Source organism: Schistocerca americana, chromosome 1 (genome assembly GCF_021461395.2).
Source record: "Schistocerca americana isolate TAMUIC-IGC-003095 chromosome 1, iqSchAmer2.1, whole genome shotgun sequence".
Lineage (NCBI taxonomy): Eukaryota > Metazoa > Arthropoda > Insecta > Orthoptera > Acrididae > Schistocerca > Schistocerca americana.
In genome coordinates, this window is record NC_060119.1 from 386796973 (window position 1) to 386822510 (window position 25538).

The 25538-nt window shown below is 42.3% G+C and overlaps 1 protein-coding gene, 1 long non-coding RNA gene and 1 other non-coding gene across 3 annotated transcripts in view; 2 read left to right on the plus strand and 1 right to left on the minus strand.

Moving 5' to 3' along the window:
* The window catches only part of LOC124601532 (phosphatidylglycerophosphatase and protein-tyrosine phosphatase 1), a 35894-nt gene extending 11810 nt beyond the window's left edge, over positions 1-24084 (plus strand). The window contains exon 4 of the mRNA XM_047136253.1: positions 23822-24084. Coding sequence (XP_046992209.1) covers positions 23822-23944 — 123 coding nt within the window. The 3' untranslated portion in view covers positions 23945-24084. The remainder of the gene's footprint in view (positions 1-23821) is intronic.
* Positions 1-25538, minus strand: part of LOC124601548 — a 52725-nt gene that overhangs the window by 442 nt on the left and 26745 nt on the right. The window lies entirely within an intron of this gene.
* On the plus strand, positions 12448-12520 carry Trnaa-cgc. The gene has a single exon. It is a non-coding gene; the product is annotated as a tRNA-Ala (tRNA).

Genomic DNA, 25538 nt, shown 5'->3' on the forward strand with positions numbered 1-25538 from the left:
GGAAAAATTGAGACACTACCTGACTACGGAAAACATTTGTGCCTTCAGATCTGCAAGAATACAAGTGAGACAAGTAATAATGGAATGGAAGAGGGCCTCCTGGAAGAAATTCATGACTTCCATTGATTGGTCCACTTACACTGCATAAGTTTGGATCTCAATAAGGCAGATTTTAGGCGAGGGCAGTAAACCTCCCCTTATGGCCTTGTTGAGAAGCAGGGTCTTGGTGGACATGCTGAAAGATGTGGCCTAGGTTTTCCCTAAACATTTCTTTACCAACACTGCGTCACCGAGACAATCATCTGCTTTCCAGGTGTGCTGTAAGACTGTGGAGATGAGGCTCCACTTCTTCTCATGTAATGAGGAGGTGTACAATCTTCCATTCTCCATGTGGAATTGGAATCAGCTCCATCAGCGTACCTTACCAAATTCATTATGCCATGCTCTGTAATCTGTATCCTGAAGTCAATTGCATGCTCCTGTATTGTTTCAATCAGATCTGGTTTGATGGACAGTATCCCATGACTTGGAAGGAGGCAATGTTAACTCTGCTATGGTAACCAAAGATCACATTGACCCTAACAGTTATCAGAGTCTAGCACTTACCATTTGTATGGGTAAAACTCCTTGAGTGCATTGTCAGCTACTGCCTCACATTGCATCTCGAATCCAGAGGTCACCTGCGCCGCTCCCAGCGCAGTTTCAGACACTACCATTCTGCACTTGACAACTTAGTTCTACTGGAAACAATGATAGAGGGTTTCTTCTAATTTTTTATTACAAAAAAGTGTGTGACACCACAGGGAGGTGCAACATACTTTGTCAGCTTCAGGAATGGGGACTAAATGGACATCTCCCACTTCTTATCCCATCCTTTCTTGAGGGCCGGTGCTTGAAATATCAAGTTGGTGGTGTCTCGTCTGATAGCTGTGTTCAGGAGAATGTGGTCCCCCCAAGGAGTGAACTGTGAACTGAGTATCGCATAGTTTGCAGTCACTATCAGTGAATCTCCTCTGTAGTCAGAAGCCCTATTAAATGCTCTTTGTTTGTGGGTGACATTGCAGTCTTCTGCTCTTACTCAAATCATATAGTGACAATGAGGCAACTACAGCTGGTCATCAGTGGGCTGGAAGCTTGGACCAGTAAAACTGATTTTAGGTTTTTACCAGAGAAGTCTAGATGTGTCAATTTTTAACTGTGCTCGTTGAAGTTTTAACCAACTGGACCTCTCAGTGGATGACTATATTTAATATTCTAAGGACACCGTGCACTATTTGGGCCTGCTATTCAACTGTAAATTAACCTGGTTACTGCACCTGAAAGACTTGCAGACAAAGGGCTTCAGATAATTCAATATTTAAAAATCCCTTAAAGAAAGGTGTTTGGAGCTAGCATGTCCCACCACCTGCTGTTGTATGGGGCGTTCATCAGATCATGGTTATATTGCAGCAGCTGTGTTTGCGGATTGAGCTGTATTTCCTACCTCAAGATGTTAGATGCTGTCCACCATAAGTAATTCGGATATCAACTGAAGCATATCAAATTAGCCCAGTTGGGAGTCTGTGTAATGATGCTGGTGAACCAACACTGCATTTGGCGGCGGCGCCTCCTGGCTCGACAGCCCCTGAAACTGTGTTGCCCCAGTCATAGGCTAATGTGCAGCAGTCCACCCTAACTTTGAGCAGTTGTTCAAGAATCAGCCCCATGCAGCCAGGCCGTACGCTACATGTGCACTGACTGTGTCAAGGATTTGCACATATGAGACCTCTGAATACATTGCCAGGAGTGGAACAGTCTGCCACCTTGACTTCTTTAGAAGCCCGAAGTTATTTTAAGCTTGACACAGTACAAGAAGACTTGTACTCCACATTATGTTTTTATAGCTCTTATTTTCTTCAATTTTAAATACGTACTACATTTTATTGCTCTTTATAGAGATAGATCTGGCAAGTGAATGCTCTCAGTTGTTCAGCTGTTTTCTCTGATAGGGTTTCCAAAGTGCATCTTCCAGAACACTTTACAAACTATGATGCAAAGTTGTATGGCATTATGATGGCACTGGAGTGAATTTACAAGCATCACAACACAAGGTTTCTCATTTGTTCCCATTTACTCAGTGCGCTACATGTATACCATAGACCAATTGATTCAGCTCATCCAGACTCCTTACTGCAGCTCTTACAGCGTGACAAGGAGGTGATCTTTTGCTGGGTACCTGGACACATTGAAATACAGGGAAACAACATAGCTGACAAAGCAGCCAAAGAATTGTGTTGAGATCATGTTGTCGGTCCATGTGCTGTACCTTTGCATGCTGTCATCTTATTATCTGACAGACGAATCATGTGTCAGTGAGAAGCTAAACGGTTTGGGATGGCAGAAAACAAACCGCAGTCATTCAAATTGACCACACAGGCTTGAAAGACTTCATGCCATGGAAGTGCTGCTCACCAGAATGTGCAAGGAACATAGCCCTTTAACACATGGTTCTCTCCTCAAGCAGGAGGATCCACCACTCTGTGAAGTTTGTAGTGTGCAACTTTCAGTTAAGCATTTTTTGGATGTTTGTTTTGTATATTGATATCAGGGCAGCCCTCAGTTTGGCTGCAGATCTGCTCACCGGTACTGACACCAGTGTTAAATGGGTTTTGAAATATTCTGAACTGTTGGGCCTTATCCCTAACGTTTTGGTGAGAGGAGGCATACTCTTAATATGTTATAACCTACCCCACATGCGGCGACAGCCTTTGCTCCCCCCACCACCACCACCACCCTCCCTTGCATGAGAATGACTTGCTGCTTTTATTGGGAAAAGGAACGGGTGTAGTTTCCCCTTGCTTTCAGACTATCACAGTACCAGATCAGCATGGCCATGTTGGCTGATGTTAGAAGGCCAATCAGTCAGTGATCCAAACTGGTGCCCTTAACAACACATTCGTTTGACCTCTCCACTAATCCCCTCCGTTTTCTTGCACTTTCAGTATGATTATCTGTATTGTTGAGCTACACAGGCCTTCCCACATCAGTAAGGCACATTTCATGAGTTGTATTAAAAGTGGTTGGGAATACAATAGAAATCAAACTTTGAATAATGTAAGCAGTAAAAGAAACATGATGTGTAAAACTGTGATCAATCCAGACAAGAGTTTTTATTGATAATTGATGCATCCTGACTCTGCATAAGACTGATTCACGGCAACAGCCTCCTAATGCCTCATTCCTACCATGCCACTGTTGTACCAGGACTAATGTTAGCAGTGCTGTCACTTTCTGCTATCCTACTTCTGCATCTATACTCCACAAAACCTCCTGATTGTGTGTGGCTGAGGGTACTTCTGGTTCGACCATCTGATCTTTCCTTCCCTTTTCCATTCATGAATGTCTCGTGGGGAGAATAAGTGTTGGTAGATCTCCATATTGGCTTCAAACTCTTAAATTTTCTTGTTGTGGTCATTTCGCGAGATACGTAGGAGGAAGTCATACGTTGTCTGAATCTTCACGGAACATACTCAGTTGGAATTTCCATAGTGAACCATCTGCAATGCACAATGTCTGTCTCGTAGCGTCTGTCACTGGCGTGGGTTGGGCAACTCCATAATACTCTTGTGCTGACTCAGCTCCACTCTTCACTGGGTCTCACAAAACAGTAGATATTAAACCTTATGAGCACATGCATTTCAAAATTGCAAATCCCCAAGATCTGGCGTAAAGCCAAAGTAATAGCACTTTTAAAGTCTGAGAAAGAACCAACAGACCCAAAAAGTTTTCGTCCGGTTTCACTCCTTTGTCATTTGTACAAGGTATTGGAAAGGCTGATCCTAAATCGAATATCAGAGTATATTGATAAAATGCTCATAAAAGAGCAGTCCGGCTTCCGACCGGGAAGGTCTTGCTGTGGACAGATCCTTAATTTGACTCAGCATATTGAGGATGGGTGTGAGAGAGGTGAAATAACAGATGTGGCTTCCAAAACCTCTTAGGATTATTAGTCAGATAAGATTGCAAAATTTTACTTTCAAAGTCATTGAACACTTCTCTCAATGCTTCCATTACACTAATTTTTGCATTGTTCAGCTTTTGTTTGTCAGCAAGGTTTTGACTTCTCTTAAAACTGCAATGAAGGTCTCTTTGTTTACATACCTAGTGACTTTCCATCCTGTAAATCCCTGCTTGGAACATAGTTGTCGAAGGCATGCTAAATGATTCTAGTGAATTTTATGCATTTGTGCTCCACATCCTCTCCCTCAGCACCAAATATTTGGTGACTACTAAGATACTCATCAGTTTGTATCCGGCCACATTTGCTGAGCAAAAATATTTTACTACCTTCCTTAGTATAATAATTTAAAAAAATATAAAATAAAATTATAATATAATATAAACAAGCGGACCTCGGGGAAGATCAGTTTGGATTCCGTAGAAATGTTGGAACACGTGAGGCAATACTAACCTTACGACTTATCTTAGAAGAAAGATTAAGAAAAGGCAAACCTACGTTTCTAGGATATGTAGACTTAGAGATAGCTTTTGACAACGTTAACTGGAATACTCTCTTTCAAATTCTGGAGGTGGCAGGGGTAAAATACAGGGAGCGAAAGGCTATTTACAATTTGTACAGAAACCAGATGGCAGTTATAAGAGTCGAGGGGCATGAAAGGGAAGCAGTGGTTGGGAAAGGAGTGAGGCAGGGTTGTAGCCTGTCCCCGATGTTATTTAATCTGTATATTGAGCAAGCAGTAAAGGAAACAAAAGAAAAATTCGGAGTAGGTATTAAAATTCATGGAGAAGAAGTAAAAACTTTGAGGTTCGCCGATGACATTGTAATTCTGTCAGAGACAGCAAAGGACTTGGAAGAGCAGTTGAACGGAATGGACAGTGTCTTGAAGGGAGGATATAAGATGAACATCAACAAAAGCAAAACGAGGATAATGGAATGTAGTCAAATTAAATCGGGTGATGCTGAGGGGATTAGATTAGGAAATGAGACACTTAAAGTAGTAAAGGAGTTTTGCTATTTAGGGAGTAAAATAACTGATGATGGTCGAAGTAGAGAGGATATAGAATGTAGACTGGCAATGGCAAGGAAATCGTTTCTGAAGAAGAGAAATTTGTTAACATTGAGTATAGATTTAAGTGTCAGGAAGTCGTTTCTGAAAGTATTTGTATGGAGTGTAGCCATGTATGGAAGTGAAACATGGACGATAACCAGTTTGGACAAGAAGAGAATAGAAGCTTTCGAAATGTGGTGCTACAGAAGAATGCTGAAGATAAGGTGGGTAGATCATGTAACTAATGAGGAGGTATTGAATAGGATTGGGGAGAAGAGAAGTTTGTGGCACAACTTGACTAGAAGAAGGGATCGGTTGGTAGGACATGTTTTGAGGCATCAAGGGATCACAAATTTAGCATTGGAGGGCAGTGTGGAGGGTAAAAATCGTAGAGGGAGACCAAGAGATCAATACACTAAGCAGATTCAGAAGGATGTAGGTTGCAGTAGGTACTGGGAGATGAAGAAGCTTGCACAGGATAGAGTAGCATGGAGAGCTGCATCAAACCAGTCTCAGGACTGAAGACCACAACAACAACAACAACAACAACAACAACAACATGTTTCTACGTAAGAACGTACATCATGGAATACATGATAGATCAAGTCTTGGATAGTCAATATTGTCATTGTGTCTATAATTAAAAGTATCAACCTGCAACATCCTTCCCATCCTGGTCAACTTTTAGAGGAAAGACTAGTTGGACGGGATGTGAGATTATGAACCCTTCTCCCCCCTGCGGGCCTGGGGGTTAGAATAGGCCCGAGGTATTCCTGCCTGTCATAAGAGGCAACTAAAAGAAGTCTCACACCTTTCGGCCTTTATGTTATAGTCCCTTGTAGGGTTTGACTTGCATTTTTCAAAATTTTCTTAAAGAGCAAGCCAGTTGGGGAAGGGCACCTTACATGGTGTATCGTGTCCATCGTGCATGGAGATCTTTTTCTCATTGAGGCATTGCAGTCCCGCTCATCCTCCATCTCTTGGGCGAGGACACCTTCCTGGTTGCCTTTTCCTCCACCCACAGTGCAGTGTCATTTTCTGCGCCGACGATGACCATGGAATTCTTTGCACCTTATATCCAGCACAGTAGCCAGTCCGTTATGGTGGGGCCACCATGCGCCCTCTTGGTTGTAGCGCTCTGATTACACAAGGATCGCTCTGATGATGCCTGCACCGTTAACTCCCCACTTATGTCAAGGAGTAGATGCCCGTCACCCTGGGGCAACGGGACTCCCAGCAGTGGCCATCCTGCCAGGTGGCCTTTGCTGCTGCTGGGTGGCGCCCGTGGGACGGCCCCAGGTCGGATTGTGTAGCATCGGGGCGGATGACATTCCATGAAGCGTAGTATGTCATGTCTTGCTGGTGGTCCACTGCCAGCAATCTCTAAGCGGGCAAAGTCTAACTTCAGTGCTAAGAAATATGACCCCAAATCGTTCCCCTCCCTGGCCACACCATGGGAGGAACGCCGGGCTAAGGAGGTAGTGAAGCTTATTCGCCACGGTACCTCATATGTATGAGGGTTGATGGGGAATCTTTCATGTCCATGAAGCCTCAGTTTTTTGTGGCGCAGTTGGAGGAAAAGTTTGGGGAGATGGAGGGCTTGTCCAAAAGGCACTCTGGGTCAGTCATGACAACAGCAACATCCTCTGTCCCGTCACGAGCATCACTCGCTCGTGACAAGTTGGAGGATGTTTCTGTTACCATCGCGCCCCATAAGAGCTTAAATATGGACCAGGGTACTGTATTCCACAGGGACCTTCTTTTGCAGTCTGACGACGAGCTGCACGCCAATTTAGAGCGTCCAGGTGTTAATTTTGTCCGGTGCGCCTTTCGGGGTCTGAGGGATAATCAGATTGCCACTGGTCCCTTCATCGTGGTCTTCGAGGGTGACACATTGCTCGAGAAGGTCAAGGTGATGGTCTACCGCTGTGATGTCAAGCCATATATACCTCCCCCGATGTGGTGCTTTAAGTTCTGAAAGTTCGGCCATATGTCTTCCTGCTGTACTTAAAGATTGTGGACATCCGTCATATCCCAATACTCCATGTGCCCCGCCTCCCATCTGTGTCAACTGTGGAGAGCATCATTCATCTTCCTCGCCAGACTGCAGGATTTTACAGAGAGAGAGAGGAAAATCATGGAATATAAGACACTGGTCTGACTGACCATCATGGAGGCTAAGAGGAAATTAGAGCTTTACACCTGCTTCCTGCATTCCCCTCCAGGATACATAGTTCTTGGCAGTGTGGGCCCCTGCCCCCTGTGGCTATAAGGGATATTACGCGAACTGTAGCGACTATAATTGAGTGACAGGTGGAGTTTGCATTTATGTCCTAAACTCAGTCTGTAGTGAACTTGTGCCCTTTCAAACTCCTTTTGAAGCTGTGGCTGTCAGAATAAGGACGACGCAGGAAATAACTGTCTGCAATGTATATCTTCCTCCAGATGTGCACTATCTCTGAATGTATAAACTTCACTGATTGACCAACTCCCTAAAACTTTCCTACTTTTGGGAGATTTTAACGCCCGTAACCCTTTGTGGGGTGGCACTGTGCTTAATGGCAGAGTCAAAGATGTCGAGAATTTACTGTCTCAGTTCAAGCTCTGCCTCTTAAATACTGGGGCCGCCACACATTTCAGTGTGGCTCATGGTAGTTATTTGGCCATTGATTTATCTATTTGCAGCCCAGGACTTCTCCCATGTATCTACTGCAGAGCACATGATGACCTGTGTGGTAGTGACCACTGCCCCGTCTTCCTGTCACTGCCCCGGCATCAGGCCCACAGATGCCTGCCCAGATGGACTTTAAACAAGGCAGACTGGGAAACTTTCACCTCTGCTGTCACCATTGAATCTCCCCCACATGGTAACATCGATGTGATGGTTGAGCAGGTGACTACAACAATCGTTTCTGTGGCAGAAAACAAGGTCCCTCACTCTTTAAGGTGCCCCCGGCAAAAGGCAATCCCTTTTTGGTCACCGGAAGTCGCTGAAGCAATTAAGGAGCATTGGCGAGCTCTACAGCGGCATAAGTGGCACCCTCCCCGGGAGCACTTCATAGCCTTTATGTGGCTTCGTGCCCGCGTTCGCCAACTTATCAAACAACGGGAGCAGGAATGTTGGGAGAGGTATGCCTCGGCCATTGGGTGCCATATGTCACCTTTCCAAGTCTGGGCAAAGATCAAACGTGTTTTCAGGACAACACCCCAACAGGTGTTCCCGGTGTTAACATAAATGCCGTGTTATCTACCAAAGCAAACATGATTGCCAAGCACTTTGCTGAGCACTATGCTCGAGCCTCTGTGTCAGAGAATTACTCCCCTGCCTTCCGCACTCTCAAACAGTGGCTGGAAGGGAAAGTACTCTCATTCACTAGATGCCACAGTGAATCCTGTAACGCCCCATTTACAGAGTGGGAACTCCTCAGTGCCCTTGCACATTCCCTCGACACAGCTTCTGGCCCAGATCAGATCCACAGTCAGATGATTAAACATCTCTCGTCTGACTACAAGCAACATCTCATCATCATCTTCAACCAGATCTGGTGTGATGACATCTTTCCATCGCAATGCCGGGAGAGCACCATCATTCCGGTGCTCAAACCCGGTAAAAGCCCGCTTGATGTGGATAGCTATCGGCCCATCAGCCTCACTAACATTCTTTGTAAGCAGATGGAACATATGGTGTTTCGGTGGCTGGGTTGGGTCCTAGAGTCACTTGGCCTACTGGCTCCATGTCGGGGCGGCTTCAGCCACAGTCGTTCGACCACTGATAGTCTTGTGTCCCTCGAGTCTGCCATCCGAACAGCCTTTTCCAGACGACAACACCTGATTACCATCTTTTTTGATTTACTAAAAGCATATGACACGGCCTGACATCATATCCTTGCCACATTATACGAATGGGGTCTTTGAAGCCCGCTCCTGATTTTTATCCAAAATTTCCTGTCGCTTTATACTCTCCATGTCCAAGTTGGTGCCTCCCATAGTTACCCCCCATATCCAGGAGAATGGCATTCCACAGGGATCTGTATTGAGTGAGTGTATCTCTATTTTTAGTGGCTATTAACAATCTAGCAGCAGCTGTAGGGCCGTCAGCCGCACCTTCTCTGTATGCAGACGACTTCTGCATTTTGTACTGCTCCACCAGTACTGGTGTTGCTGAGCAACGCCTAGAGGGAGGCATCCACAAGACGCAGTCATGGGCTCTAGCCCACGGTTTCCAGCTTTCGGCTGCATAGTCATGTGTTATGCACTTCTGTCGGCATTGTACCGTTCATCCAGAACCAGAACTCTACCTTATTGACGATCCACTCACTGTAGTGGAAACATATCGATTCTTAGGACTGGTTTTCGATGCCCGATTGACTTGGCTTCCTCACCTTCGTCAGCTTAAGCGGAAGTGCTGGCAGCACCTCAATGCCCTCAGTCGCCTGAGCAACACCAACTGGGATGCAGATCACTCTACACTGCTGCAGCTCTACAGAGCCCTTGTTCAATCCTGCCTTGACTATTGGAGCCTGTTTTATTGTTCAGCAGTGCCCTCAGCATTGCACTTACTCGACCCAATGTACCACTGTGGCGGTCACCTAGCGACAGGAGCTTTTAGGATGAGTCCGGTGACCATCATCCTTGTGGAGGAGTCCCTCCATTGCAGGTTAGGTGTGCACAACTGCAGGCCAGTTATGTTACACATGTTTGTAGTTCTCCTGCACTTTCAAATCACCGTCTCCTTTTCCCACCCGTGGTGGTTCATCTCCCGCATTGGCAGCTCAGGTCTGGGCTTCCAATTGCAGTTAGTGTCCGATCCTTTCTTTTCGAACTAGATTCCTTGCCTTTACCACCTATACTCGAGGTCCATTCACGTACGCCTCCATGGTGTACACCTAGGCTGTGGCTTTGCCTGGACCTTTCGTATGGCCCTAAGAACTCAGTTAACCCCGCAGCTCTCTGCTGCCACTTTCTCTCGATTCTTGACATGTACCGAGGCCACGAAATGGTCTACACTGATGGCTCGATGGCTGATGCTCACATCGGCTTCGCGTATGTCCATGGAGGACATACTGAACAGCATTCCCTGCCTGCTGGCTGCAGTGTTTTCACTGACAAACTGGTGGCTATATCTCATGCTCTTGAGCACATCCGTTCATACCCTGCAGAGTCATTTCTTGTGCGTACTGACTCCTTGAGCAGCCTACAAGCCACCATCTTGTGCTACCCTCGTAATCTTTTGGTAGCGACCATCCAGGAGTCCATCTATGCCCTGGAACGGTCCAGTCGTTTGGCCAGGCTGGCCAAACAGGCTAAGCGGAAACTGCTTATGGAGATCGGCTTCCCTGCAACAGCCCTTCGTTCAGTACTATGCCGTAATGTTTTGCAGCTTTGGGAGACAAACTGTGTGCCATTAAGGGGTCTATGAATGTGTGGCTGTTCTCCATGCGAGCTTTTCACAGGGACTCTGTGGTTCTCTGCCAGCTCCGCATTGGTCATGCTGAAGTGACACATGGCTACCTCCTTCGCCAGTGCGGCACCCGGCTGATAGTGGCCCATATCTTGGTGAGCTGTTCTTCAGCTGCCCTGCGACAGACCCTTCAGTTACTGGACTCGTTGCCATCAATTTTAGCTGTCAATGCCTCATCGGCTAATTTAGTGTTACGTTTTATACTTGTTGGTGGGTTTTATCATTCAATATAAGTTTTAATTCATGTCCCTTGTCCCTTTGTGTTCTCCACTCTAACGCTTGTAGAGTGAATGTTTTAATGTGTCGCAGTGTGGCTGGGTTTTCCTTTTTATTCTTGTGGTCGGCCAGCCACGGCCATCTGCCCTCTTGTTTTTACCCTTCTACATGTTTCTTGCTTCTCTCTGTGGTTTTCCTTTCCTGTTTTATCCATAGTTGTGTTGGTTGTCCTTCTGTCATTCTTCTGGTTCTTCCTTTCTCTTGTTTCTTCCTTTCTCCTGTTTCTTCCTTTCTCCTGTTATTACGCTGTACATCTCCTTTCTGTCCTCCCCCCCCCCCCCCCCTCCCCCCCTTGTGTAATTATTTTACTGGGAACAAGGGACTGATGACCTCACAGTTTGGCCCCTTCCACCCTGCCTGCCTCCCCTCCCCCGTTTTAAACCAACCAACCTATGAACCCTTCTGAAGTTCGTAAGGATACAGTTTGTATCTTTCCATCTCTCCCCTCACGAAGATCTTCTGTCCATGTCTTCCTCCACATCTGGTGTTGGCGACCATCCTCCTACAGAAGAAGGACATCACGCAACTGGAGTTTTCCTGAACCTTGTGAGATTATTGGGCTATTATTTTAGATGAGCAAACTAGTTGGTTGCTACCTGTGGTCTTATCAGTAGCAGTATGCAGTGATTGCACAAACACACAATCTACAATAATTCTGGCTTGACTATATCTAAGATCAGTTGTGTATTGCTGTCTTTTGGTCCAAATAACATTTAACACACTGCAGTTGCTGCCCTTAGAAATTACATGCACATTGTGATTTCCCTAACAGTCAGCACTTGAAGGATCTCTGAGCATGGCTTTCCTAATTGTTACTTCACGATGCATTATTTCCTAGCAGTGATGGCACAAAGTCAGTTGTTCGATCTTTTAGTACTTCGGAGACCTGCTAGATGAATGTTACTGCTTTCACAAAGTGCTATGTGATGTGAAAAGCATACTACAGGTGGCATCAGTTCGTGTACATTCACTGGTGCAGTGTCCCTCTTTGGTTGCCTTGTTCACAAAAAGTTTGTCTTAAAATGGGGAACAGTTTGACTGATGAAGAAATTTTGGAGGTGCTTGAAGAACCTGTTTCCAAAATTGACAATGATGGTTTTGAAATTGATGGAAGTATTTCTGAGGCATCTTATAAGCAGGATCCATACAAAGAAGTCAAAAAAAAATTTCAACTTCTGTGTAACTAGCAGTCACTGTGGCCCAAATGGAATGTGTTAAACATTGATGTGGCTTTTCATAATAATTTGTGAAATACTGATAGGATCAAGCATAGGTTTGTCAAAACACATTTAAATTCAGTGTGATAAATAAAAATGAAATAAGGACCATATCTTGAAAGATAGTGATGTAGCCTAATGCACAGGTGTAAAGTTAACTTGTAAATTTCTTAATATTTAAAGAATAAGAAACAAGTCACAAAGATGGCCTTACAATCATGAATGGATTTACTGCAATTATTTAAATAAATTCATTGACGGAGCAGACCAAAGCAAGCAGAGTGACATGTGAAAGTTCCAAAAGCAAACTAATCTCACAGTTCTAATAGTTTGCAATGTTAATAAACGTTCCACAAAAAACTCCTCAATGGATCAAGATAATTCAGTCACCACTATTAGTTCTGCTCTTCCCTTGCATAATACTTTACTGTTCCATGTGGTACCGGGCGAGGTGGCGCAGTGGTTAGCACACTGGACTCGCATTCGGGAGGACGACGGTTCAATCCCGTCTCCGGCCATCCTGATTTAGGTTTTCCGTGATTTCCCTAAATCGCTTTAGGCAAATGCCGGGATGGTTCCTTTGAAAGGGCACGGCCGATTTCCTTCCCCATCCTTCCCTCACCCGAGCTTGCGCTCCGTCTCTAATGACCTCGTTGTCGACGGGACGTTAAACACTAATCTCCTCCTCCTCCTTGTATGTGGTTACATAGAAACTGCACGGATTTACAGAGCAAAGTTATCACAGGTGGCGTGACAAATGCCCAATCTTACTAAGTTTATGGACCAAGACCACCTGTCCAAGGACCACAAGGCGTGCTCTTCTTGCATATTCCAGAACTTGGTCACATGACCAACTACTGCAGTCAAGATCTACTTTTCTAGGGCCACCTTATCAAAAATATACACTTTTACATTGCTCTGTATACATTACACATATTTAATAAACATATTCATAAATGTACATATGTTTACATCTTGTGCCATGTCCAAATATCTATGTTTTGCCCTTTAAAGTGTGTGTGTGTGTGTGTGTGTGTGTGTGTGTTTTTTGAGAGTGAGTCACAGAACCTAGTCAAGTGCATGTCAGTATTCTACCCACCACTATGGCTCTACATGATCCAAACCACATTTCTTAATTCTTACATAACTTAAATTCTTTTTCCATAAGTTGTTACATCATAGTCCCTACTGCAATGTCATTATGTTGAAGCTAATTGGTAGTGTGCATGCTGGAATTGTTTGTTTTTGTGCAACTGAATTAAATGCTATAAATAATTTAACAACTCAGTAGCATGCGTATCACAAACTATGCTTGTTCATTGTGTACTTGAAGTCATGACCTATCTGCTGGTGTGTCTTATGTATTAATATCATGTCTCCAAATATTTATTACTTAGTTATAAATAAATAAACAAACATGTGTGCTCTACTAACTTCTAAACACAATGGTGTACAAATATGGTGCCAATTTTATTGATTTCTAGAGCTTCCGCTGATTTCTGTTATGTATGTATTTTCTCTGTAGCCCAACTATAGGCAGTTTTGGACTTATTTTAGTGAATATTCGAGTATTTCAATCACCAGACCATCATGATGATCATTCCCCTCTCGCATCGGTCCCCTTCTGCCATGCCTGGTAACGTTGGGATTTTCCCAGTGTCGCACACTATTTGCACACTAGCTATCCTTCGGCTGCCTCATTCTTGCTGCAGTGTCATCCAACCTTCCTTACTCATCTTGCCCGGCCACACACACACCGCAACAACCTGGTTCTATGCTGCCATCCCAATACTGCGCTAAGCTGCCTGGCCAAGTCACTCATATTGTCACAACTTGTCCTTGGTGATGAGCAGCATGGAAGTTTTTGAGCAAGGTCAGGTACTCTTTCTTTCACATGTTCTAGAAATTTTCTACCACCTTCTGCTGTTGTTGAAACTCTTTGAACAAATACTTTGTAACTGGTGGTTAGTGCTGTGGGTTGCTCACTTCCCAGGAAACAAGTTGTTGTCTGTGGCTCATATTCCTCTTCAATCCTTGTGTGACTGGTCTAGAAGTTAGTGTTGCTTCTACGCTGATTGGGAGTGGGCTGAGATCTCTTTCGCCCAACAGCAACCATCCAAAAACCTTCCTCAGGCAGAGTTTGACAGATCTTACCATTTGATAGCAAAATCCTTCCCAGCAAGGTGTGTATGGGGCAATGAATTTCCATGTTGTAGGTTGCTGGGCAAGGTACTAGTGCGTTTTGTATGCCATGACAGCTTGCCAGAACTCATTCAGCTTTGTGAGTGCAGAATGGAAGGTATTAGTGCTGTCACTGTGAATTGTGCGTGCTACTCCTTGCCTTCCCACAAACCTGTGTGAAGAGTCTGTCAGTTGATGTATCTGAGTTTAGTTCCAGGTGCAGGATGCATCTACATACACATTTATACTCCGCAAGCCACCCAACGGTGTGTGGCGGAGGGCACCTTACGTACCACTGTCATTACCTCCCTTTCCTGTTCCAGTCGCGTATGGTTCGCGGGAAGAACGACTGTCTGAAAGCCACCGTGCGCGCTCTAATCGCTCTAATTTTACATTCGTGATCTCCTCGGGAGGTATAAGTAGGGGGAAGCAATATATTCGATACCTCATCCAGAAACGCACCCTCTCGAAACCTGGCGATGCAGAGCGCCTCTCTTGCAGAGTCTGCCACTTGAGTTTGTTAAACATCTCCGTAACGCTATCACGGTTACCAAATAACCCTGTGATGAAACGCGCCGCTCTTCTTTGGATCTTCTCTATCTCCTCCGTCAAACCGATCTGGTACGGATCCCACACTGATGAGCAATACTCAAGTATAGGTCGAACGAGTGTTTTGTAAGCCACCTCCTTTGTTGATGGACTACATTTTCTAAGGACTCTCCCAATGAATCTCAACCTGGTACCCACCTTACCAACAATTAATTTTATATGATCATTCCACTTCAAATCGTTCCGCACGGATACTCCCAGATATTTTACAGAAGTAACTGCTACCAGTGTTTGTTCCGCTATCATATAATCATACAATAAAGGATCCTTCTTTCTATGTATTCGCAGCACATTACATTTGTCTATGTTAAGGGTTAGTTGCCACTCCCTGCACCAAGTGCCTATCCGCTGCAGATCTTCCTGCATTTCGCTACAATTTTCTAATGCTGCAACTTCTCTGTATACTACAGCATCATCCGCGAAAAGCCGCATGGAACTTCCGACACTATCTACTAAGTCATTTATATATATTGTGAAAAGCAATGGTCTCATAACACTCCCCTGTGGCACGCCAGAGGTTACTTTAACGTCTGTAGATGTCTCTCCATTGATAACAACATGCTGTGTTCTGTTTGCTAAAAACTCTTCAATCCAGCCACACAGCTGGTCTGATATTCCGTAGGCTCTTACTTTGTTTATCAGGCGACAGTGCGGAACTGTATCGAACGCCTTCTGGAAGTCAAGAAAAATAGCATCTACCTGGGAGCCTGTATCTAATATTTTCTGGATCTCATAAACAAATAAAGCGAGTTGAGTCTCACACGATCGCTGTTTCCGGAATCCACGTTGATTCCTACATAGTAGATTCTAGGTTTCCAAAAACGACATGATACTCAAGCAAAAAACATGTTCTAAAATTCTACAACAGATCGACATCAGAGATATAGGTCTATAGTTTTGCGCATCTTCTCGACGACCCTTCTTGAAGACTGGGACTACCTGTGCTCTTTTCCAATCATTTGGAACCTTCCGTTCCTCTAGAGACTTGCGGTACACGGCTGTTAGAAGGGGGGCAAGTTCTTTCGCGTACTCCGGGTAGAATGGAATTGGTATCCCGTCAGGTCCAGTGGACTTTCCTCTGTTGAGTAATTTCGTTTACTTTACTATTCCTTGGACACTTATTTCGATGTCAGCCATTTTTTTCATTCGTGCGAGGATTTAGAGAAGGAACTGCAGTGCGGTCTTCCTCTGCGAAACAGCTTTGGAAAAAGGTGTTTAGTATTTCAGCTTTACGCATGTCATCCTCTGTTTCAATGCCATCATCATCCCGGAGCGTCTGGATATGCTGTTTCGAGCCACTTACTGATTTAACGTAAGACCAGAACTTCCAAGGATTTTCTGTCAAGTCGGTACATAGAATTTTACTTTCGAATTCACTGAACGCTTCACGCATAGCCCTCCTTACGCTAACTTTGACATTGTTTAGCTTCTGTTTGTCTGAGAGGTTTTGGCTGCGTTTAAACTTGGAGTGAAGCTCTCTTTGCTTTCGCAGTAGTTTCCTAACTTTGTTGTTGTACCACGGTGGGTTTTTCCCGTCCCTCACAGTTTTACTCGGCACGTACCTGTCTAAAAGGCATTTTACGATTGCCTTGAACTTTTTCCATAAACACTCAACATTGTCAGTGTCGGATCAGAAATTTTCGTTTTGATCTGTTAGGTAGTCTGAAATCTGCCTTCTATTACTCTTGCTAAACAGATAAACCTTCCTCCCTTTTTTTATATTCCTATTAACTTCCATATTCAAGGATGCTGCAACGGCCTTATGATCACTGATTCCCTGTTCTGCACATACAGAGTCGAAAAGTTCGGGTCTGTTTGTTATCAGTAGGTCCAAGATGTTATCTCCACGAGTCAGTTCTCTGTTTAATTGCTCGAGGTAATTTTCGGATAGTGCACTCAGTATAATGTCACTCGATGCATATTGTTGCATGTGTGAATAGAGCATGTATGCTTTGTTCTTAATATGTCTTGTCTGGTAGATAACGGGCCAGCAAGGAAATGGTTTCAGTGATGAGACCTGTTCAGCTGGTAATGAAGCCTTGCTTTGTTTGTCGAACAAAGTGAACCTTCACTATCTTGCAAGGTAGACAGCGGTGTAGAACATGTTTTGCCTGTCGAGCTATAGGAATCCATAAATCTATTCTCAGTTCAAGTAATACCATGTGTACACTCAAAGGTGGTGCAGGCAAATGAGGCTGCTGGATTAGCAGATGGGTGAAATGATGCTGTCCATTGAGTGAAATGGGGCTATCCATCAAGAAGATTTCAATGGTGTTGGTCTCTGCATAATTCTGCGAACAGGCAGATTTCTGCGAGACAAATAAAACCATTATCCAAGAACAGGTTGAAATGAGCTATCTTAGAATTTTGTGTCAGAGGCAAGTTGTTGCACAGAATGTGCAGTTTGGCTGTGCAGTACTGTTGTTGAACGATCTGAATCCAGTATGGATTTGCTTTGTGTTGGTCTGATGCTGTCAGTTGTCTCTGTGTCCTCCTTTCTTTTGTTAACTTCTGTTTGAAGCGAAGTATCCATTCTGTGGTTCACAGCGGTTTGTAGTAGTTCCTATGCTGAGTAGCTGTTAAAATAGGGAGTGTTGTTTTTACCATGAGCATGTGGTCTGTTAATTTCTTCTTTTGTGGTAACGAATGGTCTTTTGTCTATATAAATTATGGCCATTGTGTTTGGTTCTTTGTTAACCAGTAGGCCCTTGAAACCATATACCACCATGCTGAAGTTCATCTGCTATAGTATCTCTGGAAAGTATAGCAGCTGAATTTTCCTCACCATGGCAGTGTCTCCACTGTGATGGATTCATTAATCTTTATGATTCCATAGAACTGTTTGACACAGGAACGGTCATGGCCTATACATCCTAAGGCTACAGTTGAATCAGTCCACAGTGTTATACGACTTGCATTGTAGTTTGTGGCATTACAGAAATAATAAAATGGGCTTGAACCAAAATGTATTGCTAGAAGTTCCAGCCATGGAAGAGTTATCCATCTGATCCATTTTTGCTTCAAACTAAATGTACTGTTATCATGTTGGAAGTGATGCATTGTACATAAAGGACTGCTCCATAGGCCTCTTTTGATTTGTCGATTTGTCACTGACTTCTAAGTCAGTGTTTTCAGAAATACCAGCCCATTGAGCTTATGTATGTGCATACATTATAGCAAAATTGATGCCCAGATTTCCCAGCATTTGCCTATATCCAGAGATAAGAGCTTGTCCCATTCACTTCCTCTTGACTAAATTCTCAGGAAAATTATTTTCATTGAGGGATACCAATAACAGATCTAGTGGGTTATAGAATCTGTCAGTGCTTTAACGTACTTCTTGCTTAAGCTTTCCTCACAAGAGACAAAGTATGCCAGATGGGTGTCCATTGTAGTTGCTGCACATCCTGAAATGACCTGCTTCATTTCATGGAACAGGCTCCTCATTGTGATTTGTGGGCAGCTCTCTCCAGTGGCAGTTCTCAGCTGCACATGGTGTGCAAATCGCAGAATTTTTTATGAAAATGTACACATATAAACTAGCTGTGTTAACAATTATAGAAGTCAACAAAGAATAGCAGAGAAAATCATGAAGAATATTCTGGATTCATCTTTGGTTCAACAGTAAATTGCTGGTAGAGAAACACAAAAAAAAACTCTTTACACTGATTTGAGAAACATGCTATACAAGTTATTTGTTAACTCAGTTGAATCTCCCTCTCTCTTTTTTTCTATTGAATACAGCTAAAATGCAGTGTCTAAAATCAGTTTGCATAATATCCATACTGTTGATGTTGTATTGACTGTAATCGCTCTGAAGTAACATACTTTATCACATAGGTTTCAATATTGGAATTTGTTGTGTAATTTCATTTGAATGGAAGAATAGATTTTTTGTAGCTGCTCACCATCACTGAAAAACATATTCATATTTACCAGCAAGATACAAACATGAGACAGTCCATAAAATCGAGACACAGGTATAAATATTTTACACAGAGTTTCATAAGAGGAAAAACTCCTAGGGCTTCACTTGTGTTTTTCTGACATAAACTGGTGGTCATGTCAAGATTTCCAGCTACAAGGAAAACATTCCAGTTGTTTCCTATGCAACAAGAATTGTTACAAATACATTATTTATGATAGATGACATCAGCTGTTGCATATAATATGTCTATTAAATTAATAAGAAAGGCCCATGATCTTTTGTAAAATGAAGAGTGAAACAAAGAAATTGTAAGTAGCTGGACATAAACCTGCTAGTTTTCTCTTTATACGACACTGTCAACTAAGTTATGGCTTCAACACGGCAGCAGTGCCAAGTTACACGGTGTATGCTGTGTAAAGGCTGTTTCTACGAATGGCATTATTTGATGTTTAAGTATGACAGATTATACAAAAAGGGATGCGCTTTTGATAGATCATCATTGTGCTATAGCATTGAAACAGTATACTTCCGTAGTGCACAAATTATAACAGTAAAAGTATCAAATATGGGAAGCCTCTAATGATCAGTATGTAATTTTGTGTTATTTTATTACAACTAGTCGTACTTCAACAACATGGTTTTGGAGATCCTCAAAATGCTGGTGTCCTGAAACGGCTTATGTTCATATCACATATTCTATAATGAAAAAACACCAAATATGAAATTTAGCTCCATACAATATGGCGTCTCCTAAGCTCTGTTTGTGACATAAAACCGATACTGCATCTCATCAGCCATGATCCTCTCCATGAGACAAAAATCTGACATGTCAGCTAATTCATTTCACACATCGCAGTGTAGTGGAAGATGGAATCCATGCTGTGACGTCACCAGCTCCTCATCCATGCATATTTTAATGGCCCATGAGAGGCTGGCTTGAGTGGCAGGATTTTCTGTGATGATATCAATGACATTGCTGTGAACAACACTGAACATGTCAGTTCATTTTAGTTTACTCCGTACCTCTGTATGTGCCTTGTGATGACAGGGTGTTGTGATGTCCTTAGGTTAGCTAGGTTTAAGTAGTTCTAAGTACTAGAGGACTGATGACCGTAGATGTTAAGTCCCATAGTGCTCAGAGCCACCTCTGTATGCATAGTGTTTACATCAACTTCTGATTGCCATATTTCAATAATTTGGCTTGAATTTGTGGCCCACTTAGCTACTGGTAGGCTGATGTGTCTCGTGAGTGCTGTAAGGTTGTAATACAAATTAATCACCACACTGCCATCTGCAGCACTTCCACCTGTTTGTTTCGCTTTGAGAATCACCAATCTTTTGACAAAATTTGATGCAGTATCTTTCCTCAACACATTCAGTCATCATTGGAGAATTGGTAATCCGATGAACACGTTGTGTAGCACCTCACTCACCAACTGACAGGCAGCAACTGACTCGCTGGAAGGCGGGGACAAAATTCACGCATACGCATAAAGGTCCCTTCCTTCACTGTGTACAGTGGTGCCGCACTGTTGTCTCCATTTTGCATGGAAAAATCGAAGGTTGGATACTTTTTAGACAGACCTTGTATATAGGTTGAGGCTTGCATAGAAGATAACAGCATCCATGCTATTTATTTAAATATCGATATTTAAATAAATAAATAGCATGTAAAAATTGGATGGTTGCTGTTATCTTCTAGGTAAGAGTCAACCTATATTTTGTACACAGCCACGGGCTCAAAATGTCAATTTTTGACAAAATAGCATTAAAACAATTTATTTGTTTTCTATCACCTCAAATGTATGGTTTATACTGTATTTACTAAAATTTTCTCATTTTATTTGATACATTATGACTTGTCATTTATTCATACAGTTATAAAACATTCACGAGTTGCATATTTTGTTTGTAAATGGCAAATTAAAACAATACTATTCCATATTAATAAAATGTTCTCCTGTTCAATAGGAGTGATACTATAGATGTATTCATAATCACATCTCAAACTTTATCACATTTGTTGATGAAAAATCTGCTCACCAAGTGGCAGCAGGGGAACACACCTACAAAAGGATTTAACGATTACAAGCTTTCAGAGCCAGTGGCTCCTTTGTCTGGCAGAGGAGTTGAAGGGGGAGGAAGAGGGGCGAAGGAAAAGACTGGAGAGGTTTAGGGAAAGGGGTACAGTTCAGAAAAGTCATCCAGAACCCTGGGTCAGGGGAGACTTACCGGACATGATGAGAAGGATAGACTGATTGTTGGAGACTGCACCGGACAAGATTTGAAAACCTGAGAGCTTAAAGGTGGAAAACAGGGTAATGTGCAAAACAGAGATTACTACTCAAACATCATACATGACTTAACAAGAGAGGAAAGCTAAGTGCATTGTTCATTACAGAGGTGGGAGGGGGACAGTGAAAAATAGATGAGTCAGAAAATAAAAGATGTAAGAAACTGAAATGGAGTGAAGAAAGGAGTAGTTAATGTGAATAAATGCTGAGATGGAAGGAATTAAATGAAGGTCAGGTGGGTGGTGAAAACTAAGGACATGTTGTAGTGCTAGTTCCCACCTGCGGAGTTCTGAGAAACTGGTGTCTGGGGAAGAATCCTGGTGGCACATGTGGTGAAACAGGCATGGAGATCATGAATAATTGGTTATTTTCATTGTTATATTTTTCACATGAGTGGTAGATTTTTAGAGTCTTTAGGAGTTTGTTGTGCAGCTTTACCTTCATGTGGTAGGTTCCTTTTTAACAGTTACTATTGTTTGTAGGTATAATGTGTAAGTTATCTTGCTTTCTTGTGCAGTGATTGTAAATGAATTATTTTGTTCCTATATTCCCCACAAATTTCAGGTTTTCTGAAAAACAGCAATATTTTCAAAATCTACATGCAGGGTAATAGCAGTATGTTTAATATGTTAAACAAAGGCTTGCGTGAATCTCTAATACTCTTTTCAGTAATGATTCAAATAGTTCTAAAGTACTCAGTGTTGCATGAGAATTACTCTAGAATATTATATTTTAGATTTGAATGAAAATATCTATTTGAAACTGTTTAGCCCAATTCCACCATCCCCTCTCACACCCAACTACAAGTTATTATTTTAGACATGTTTCATATGCAGCAGAAAACAATTTAATTATCACAAGTCTCAGTAAAACTATATTTGTATTAAAGCACGTGGGTGCTTGGATTTTGTGTATTTGTGCCAATTTCTTACCACAGCCTGTAATTAGCTGTGAACAAGTACTTTATAGGGCCCAGGGAGATGCCGATGACTTGAGACAGGGCAACAAGACAGTTGTACGAGTGTGCAGTAATTGGCCTAGCTGTGTGTATTAACAAAACTGCAATGTAATTGAGAATCTGATTTAGTAAAATTATGCAGGCATAAACAACTGCTACGGCTCTTCCTGTAGCTGAAAGCTTTGTAGCTAATGGACCACAGAGGTCTAGCTCAGTCTGTTTCTTTTACAAAATCTGAACATGACCTGAGCTGGCCTTGTTTCACATTTTACTTGGTCTTTGAGTCTTACAAGGAAAATTCACAATTGCACCCTCTCAGATTTAGTGGTAAGATCGCACAGTGGATAGCCCGTCAAAAACTAAACACACGTCAAGCATGACAACAGGAAGAAGGTGTACTGAACTGTGAAAAAAAGCAAAATAGAAACTGTGAACAGAAGTGAAATAAACAGCAGCCTGAAATAGCAGCAGTATCGTGGGTAAGTGTCATGGTGTTGGACTACCATGTGGGCAAGCTGGGTTCAAAACTCCTTCGTGCCATGTATACATTTTTGTTTCACAAAACTATGAATGTCTGTCCAGTCATTGAAATGTTTGTTCTCTTTCTGTAGTCTTGTCTATCGTCATACTATACGTTGGTTATAGAGTAGGAGTCATTTGGTAAGAGTATGTTACTGTTGCAAGTAAATCTGATGAATTGTGAGAGCAGGCGAAATACCACGTAGATGTCTCACAGAAATGAAAACAACAAATAAACGGGTACGAACTATGTGACAACAAAGGTCAAGAATCAAGACTTCCATAGTGGAATGCAACTTCAAAAATGTTAAAAATCATATTTTTTTACCGAGCACAAAGAAATTGTACGATTGTGAAACTGTTGCGTTCATTTCTTGCAGCGTACATGACAAACTATTATGTGTTTTCATAATTTCCGTGAGAATGATCGCATTCACATTGATATGAATACCTATATTGGGCAAGGAGGCATGTCTCTTACTCACTTACCGGTCGCACAAAGTAGGTGCATACATAGAAGATTACTATTGTATGAAATGTGTAGTGCCACTAATGCTGGGTATGACTTGCCGTCTTGTCATCAACTTTTGCGGTCCCATTCAAAAGCCACTTCCTTTCGGCTGGTAATAGAGTAATTGTGCAGAATCAACTGTTATTATAGGTCCCTACCGTACACCTCGCTGTTGCAAATGGTTGCTACCATCATGACATAGACACAGATTTGAGTAAAGTGAGCAGTAGGGGAAAAAAAGAGCACTGGGAAGATTTGAACACAGCTTGTCCATTTGGCAGTCCAACACCGTAACCACTTTACCACAATGCCAGTGCACTTTGTGACTGTTCTGTAATGCGCTTCTTGTTCTTAGACCATTCACTGTTTCTATTTTGCTTCCTGTTTTTGTGCTCGATCTGCGTTCAGTTTTTGACTGGCTATCCACTGGGCCCTCTTACCACTAAATCTAAGGGGATGGGATGGGGAGTTTCGCTTATTAAGTTACTTCATTTTAATTTGTTAGAAGCTCTGAAAACCTCTCATGAAGGTTGCTTGCATGATTCATGTACTTTTACATAACTTTAATCACTGTGTTCCATTGTTAGTATTTATGCTTTTGTAGTGTACTTTTAATTGTGAGAAATGTGTTGAAGTAAACAATACGTATCCTCCAGTTTCACACAATTATGTCACCTCTGGGATAATTTTTAAATGTTGTAGCTATATAGATGCAATGTTAAGGCTTAATAATCTGTCAGCTCAAATCAAATATGTGTGCTTATCAATAAGGGAACTTATATGATCTGTAAACTGATCGATGAAATTTCTTGCTTTAAGAAAAATAAATGGACTCCAGAAGATGCTGTGAAACATATGAAGAGGAAAAGGCCTCATATTCTGTTGCACACTAAACAGTGGGATGCTCTCAAGATGTACCATAAAAATAATGTAAAATGTTAACAGATCAATGTACTAGAATTTTATGAAAATCAGTCCACTTTTAAAAGGTGTTCTGATAATGTTATTAGCTGTTGAACTTTGTAAGATGTGTTGAAAGAGATTTTTTAATGAATGACGGAATAAAATGTTTTGCATGTAAATAATGAATTTTCCATGGTGAATTTTATGACCTGTTTTTCTGAGTGTAGACTGCACCTGTCAGCACTTTGCTAATTTTGATATGCAGAGTAGCATTTGTTACTGCACTCTAATCTTTATTTATTTATTTATTTATTTTTTCAAACTGCATTTGACATTTTATTTTAGTGTAATGCTAACAGCAAAAACTCAGCTAAAATTTAAAGATGTCTATACTGCCATTCTACTTCGCCTCCTGGAGAAACAAAGTAGCCTATTCGGTAAATTCTTCTTCCACTTCCTTGTCTGAAAGTGGCCAGTTGTATATGTTGAGGGTTTCCAAAGATACATATCTTTTGGTCCATCTGTCTTTGTGCTATTTTCCTTTTTGACACTGGCATTTTCATACCAGTATTGAATACACAAATCTTCTGCAAGTTTGAGAAAACTTCCAGCAACTGCAAGTGCATGCAGCAGGATGAAAAAATTGTTTCCACTAATTTGCAGAAGCTACTTCTGGAAGTTGACGAAACTTATGGAAGTAGACTTGCTAGTAGTGTTGCCATGTCAAAGAACTTGCAGAAGCAGCTTCTGGAAGTGACTTGTAGAAGTTGACTTGCTAGTGAACATATGCCTTACGATGTCACACATGAGTGTTAAAGAACCGCATTGTGTGTCACCTGTTTCACCTGCAACTTAGCCTACATAATTGTTCCATTTCATATACCTAAAATGCTCAAATGCATTTGAGATTTGGATGTGGAGGAGAATGGAGAGAATAAGCTGGATGGAAAGAGTGAGTAATGAAAGAGTATTGGAAAGGGTTGGTGAGAGAAGATGTCTGCTGAAGGTTGTAAGAGAAAGGAAAAAGAACTGGTTGGGACATTCATTGAGAAGGGAGTGCTTGCTAGTAGATGCTTTGGAAGGATTGGTTTGTGGGAGAAGACTGAGAGGAAGAAGGAGATACAAGATGATAGACGACCTGAAGAGGATGGCAGAAGACCGGACAGCCTGGAGAACTACCAAGTGAAAACCTGCCTTTAGGCAGAACACTGATGATGATGATGATGATGATGATGATCATATACCTACAAGTTGTTACACCCTAGTATTTGTATGAGTTGAGAGATGACATTGTAGACATAGGCTACTATATTTATTTTTATGAAGTACAAGGTTTTCACATTTCTGAACATTAAAAAGTAAGTTGCCATACTTTGCACCACTTTGAAATCTTATTAAGAGATCTAACCAGTGGTGAATACATAAGGGAGGGTGTGCAGGACATGCACCCCCACTTCCCCCCCCCCCCCCTTTTGCGGGGCCACCCGACCCGCATTGCCACCCGCGCCGCTCCCCCAGTCAACTTGCACGCTACTCATTCATTTTTTTGGTCAGTCGACTTGACTGAATTGAGTTATCAAGTAGTTGTACTTTCCTATGTAGCACGCGCATCCGTGTCATCGTATTTTATACG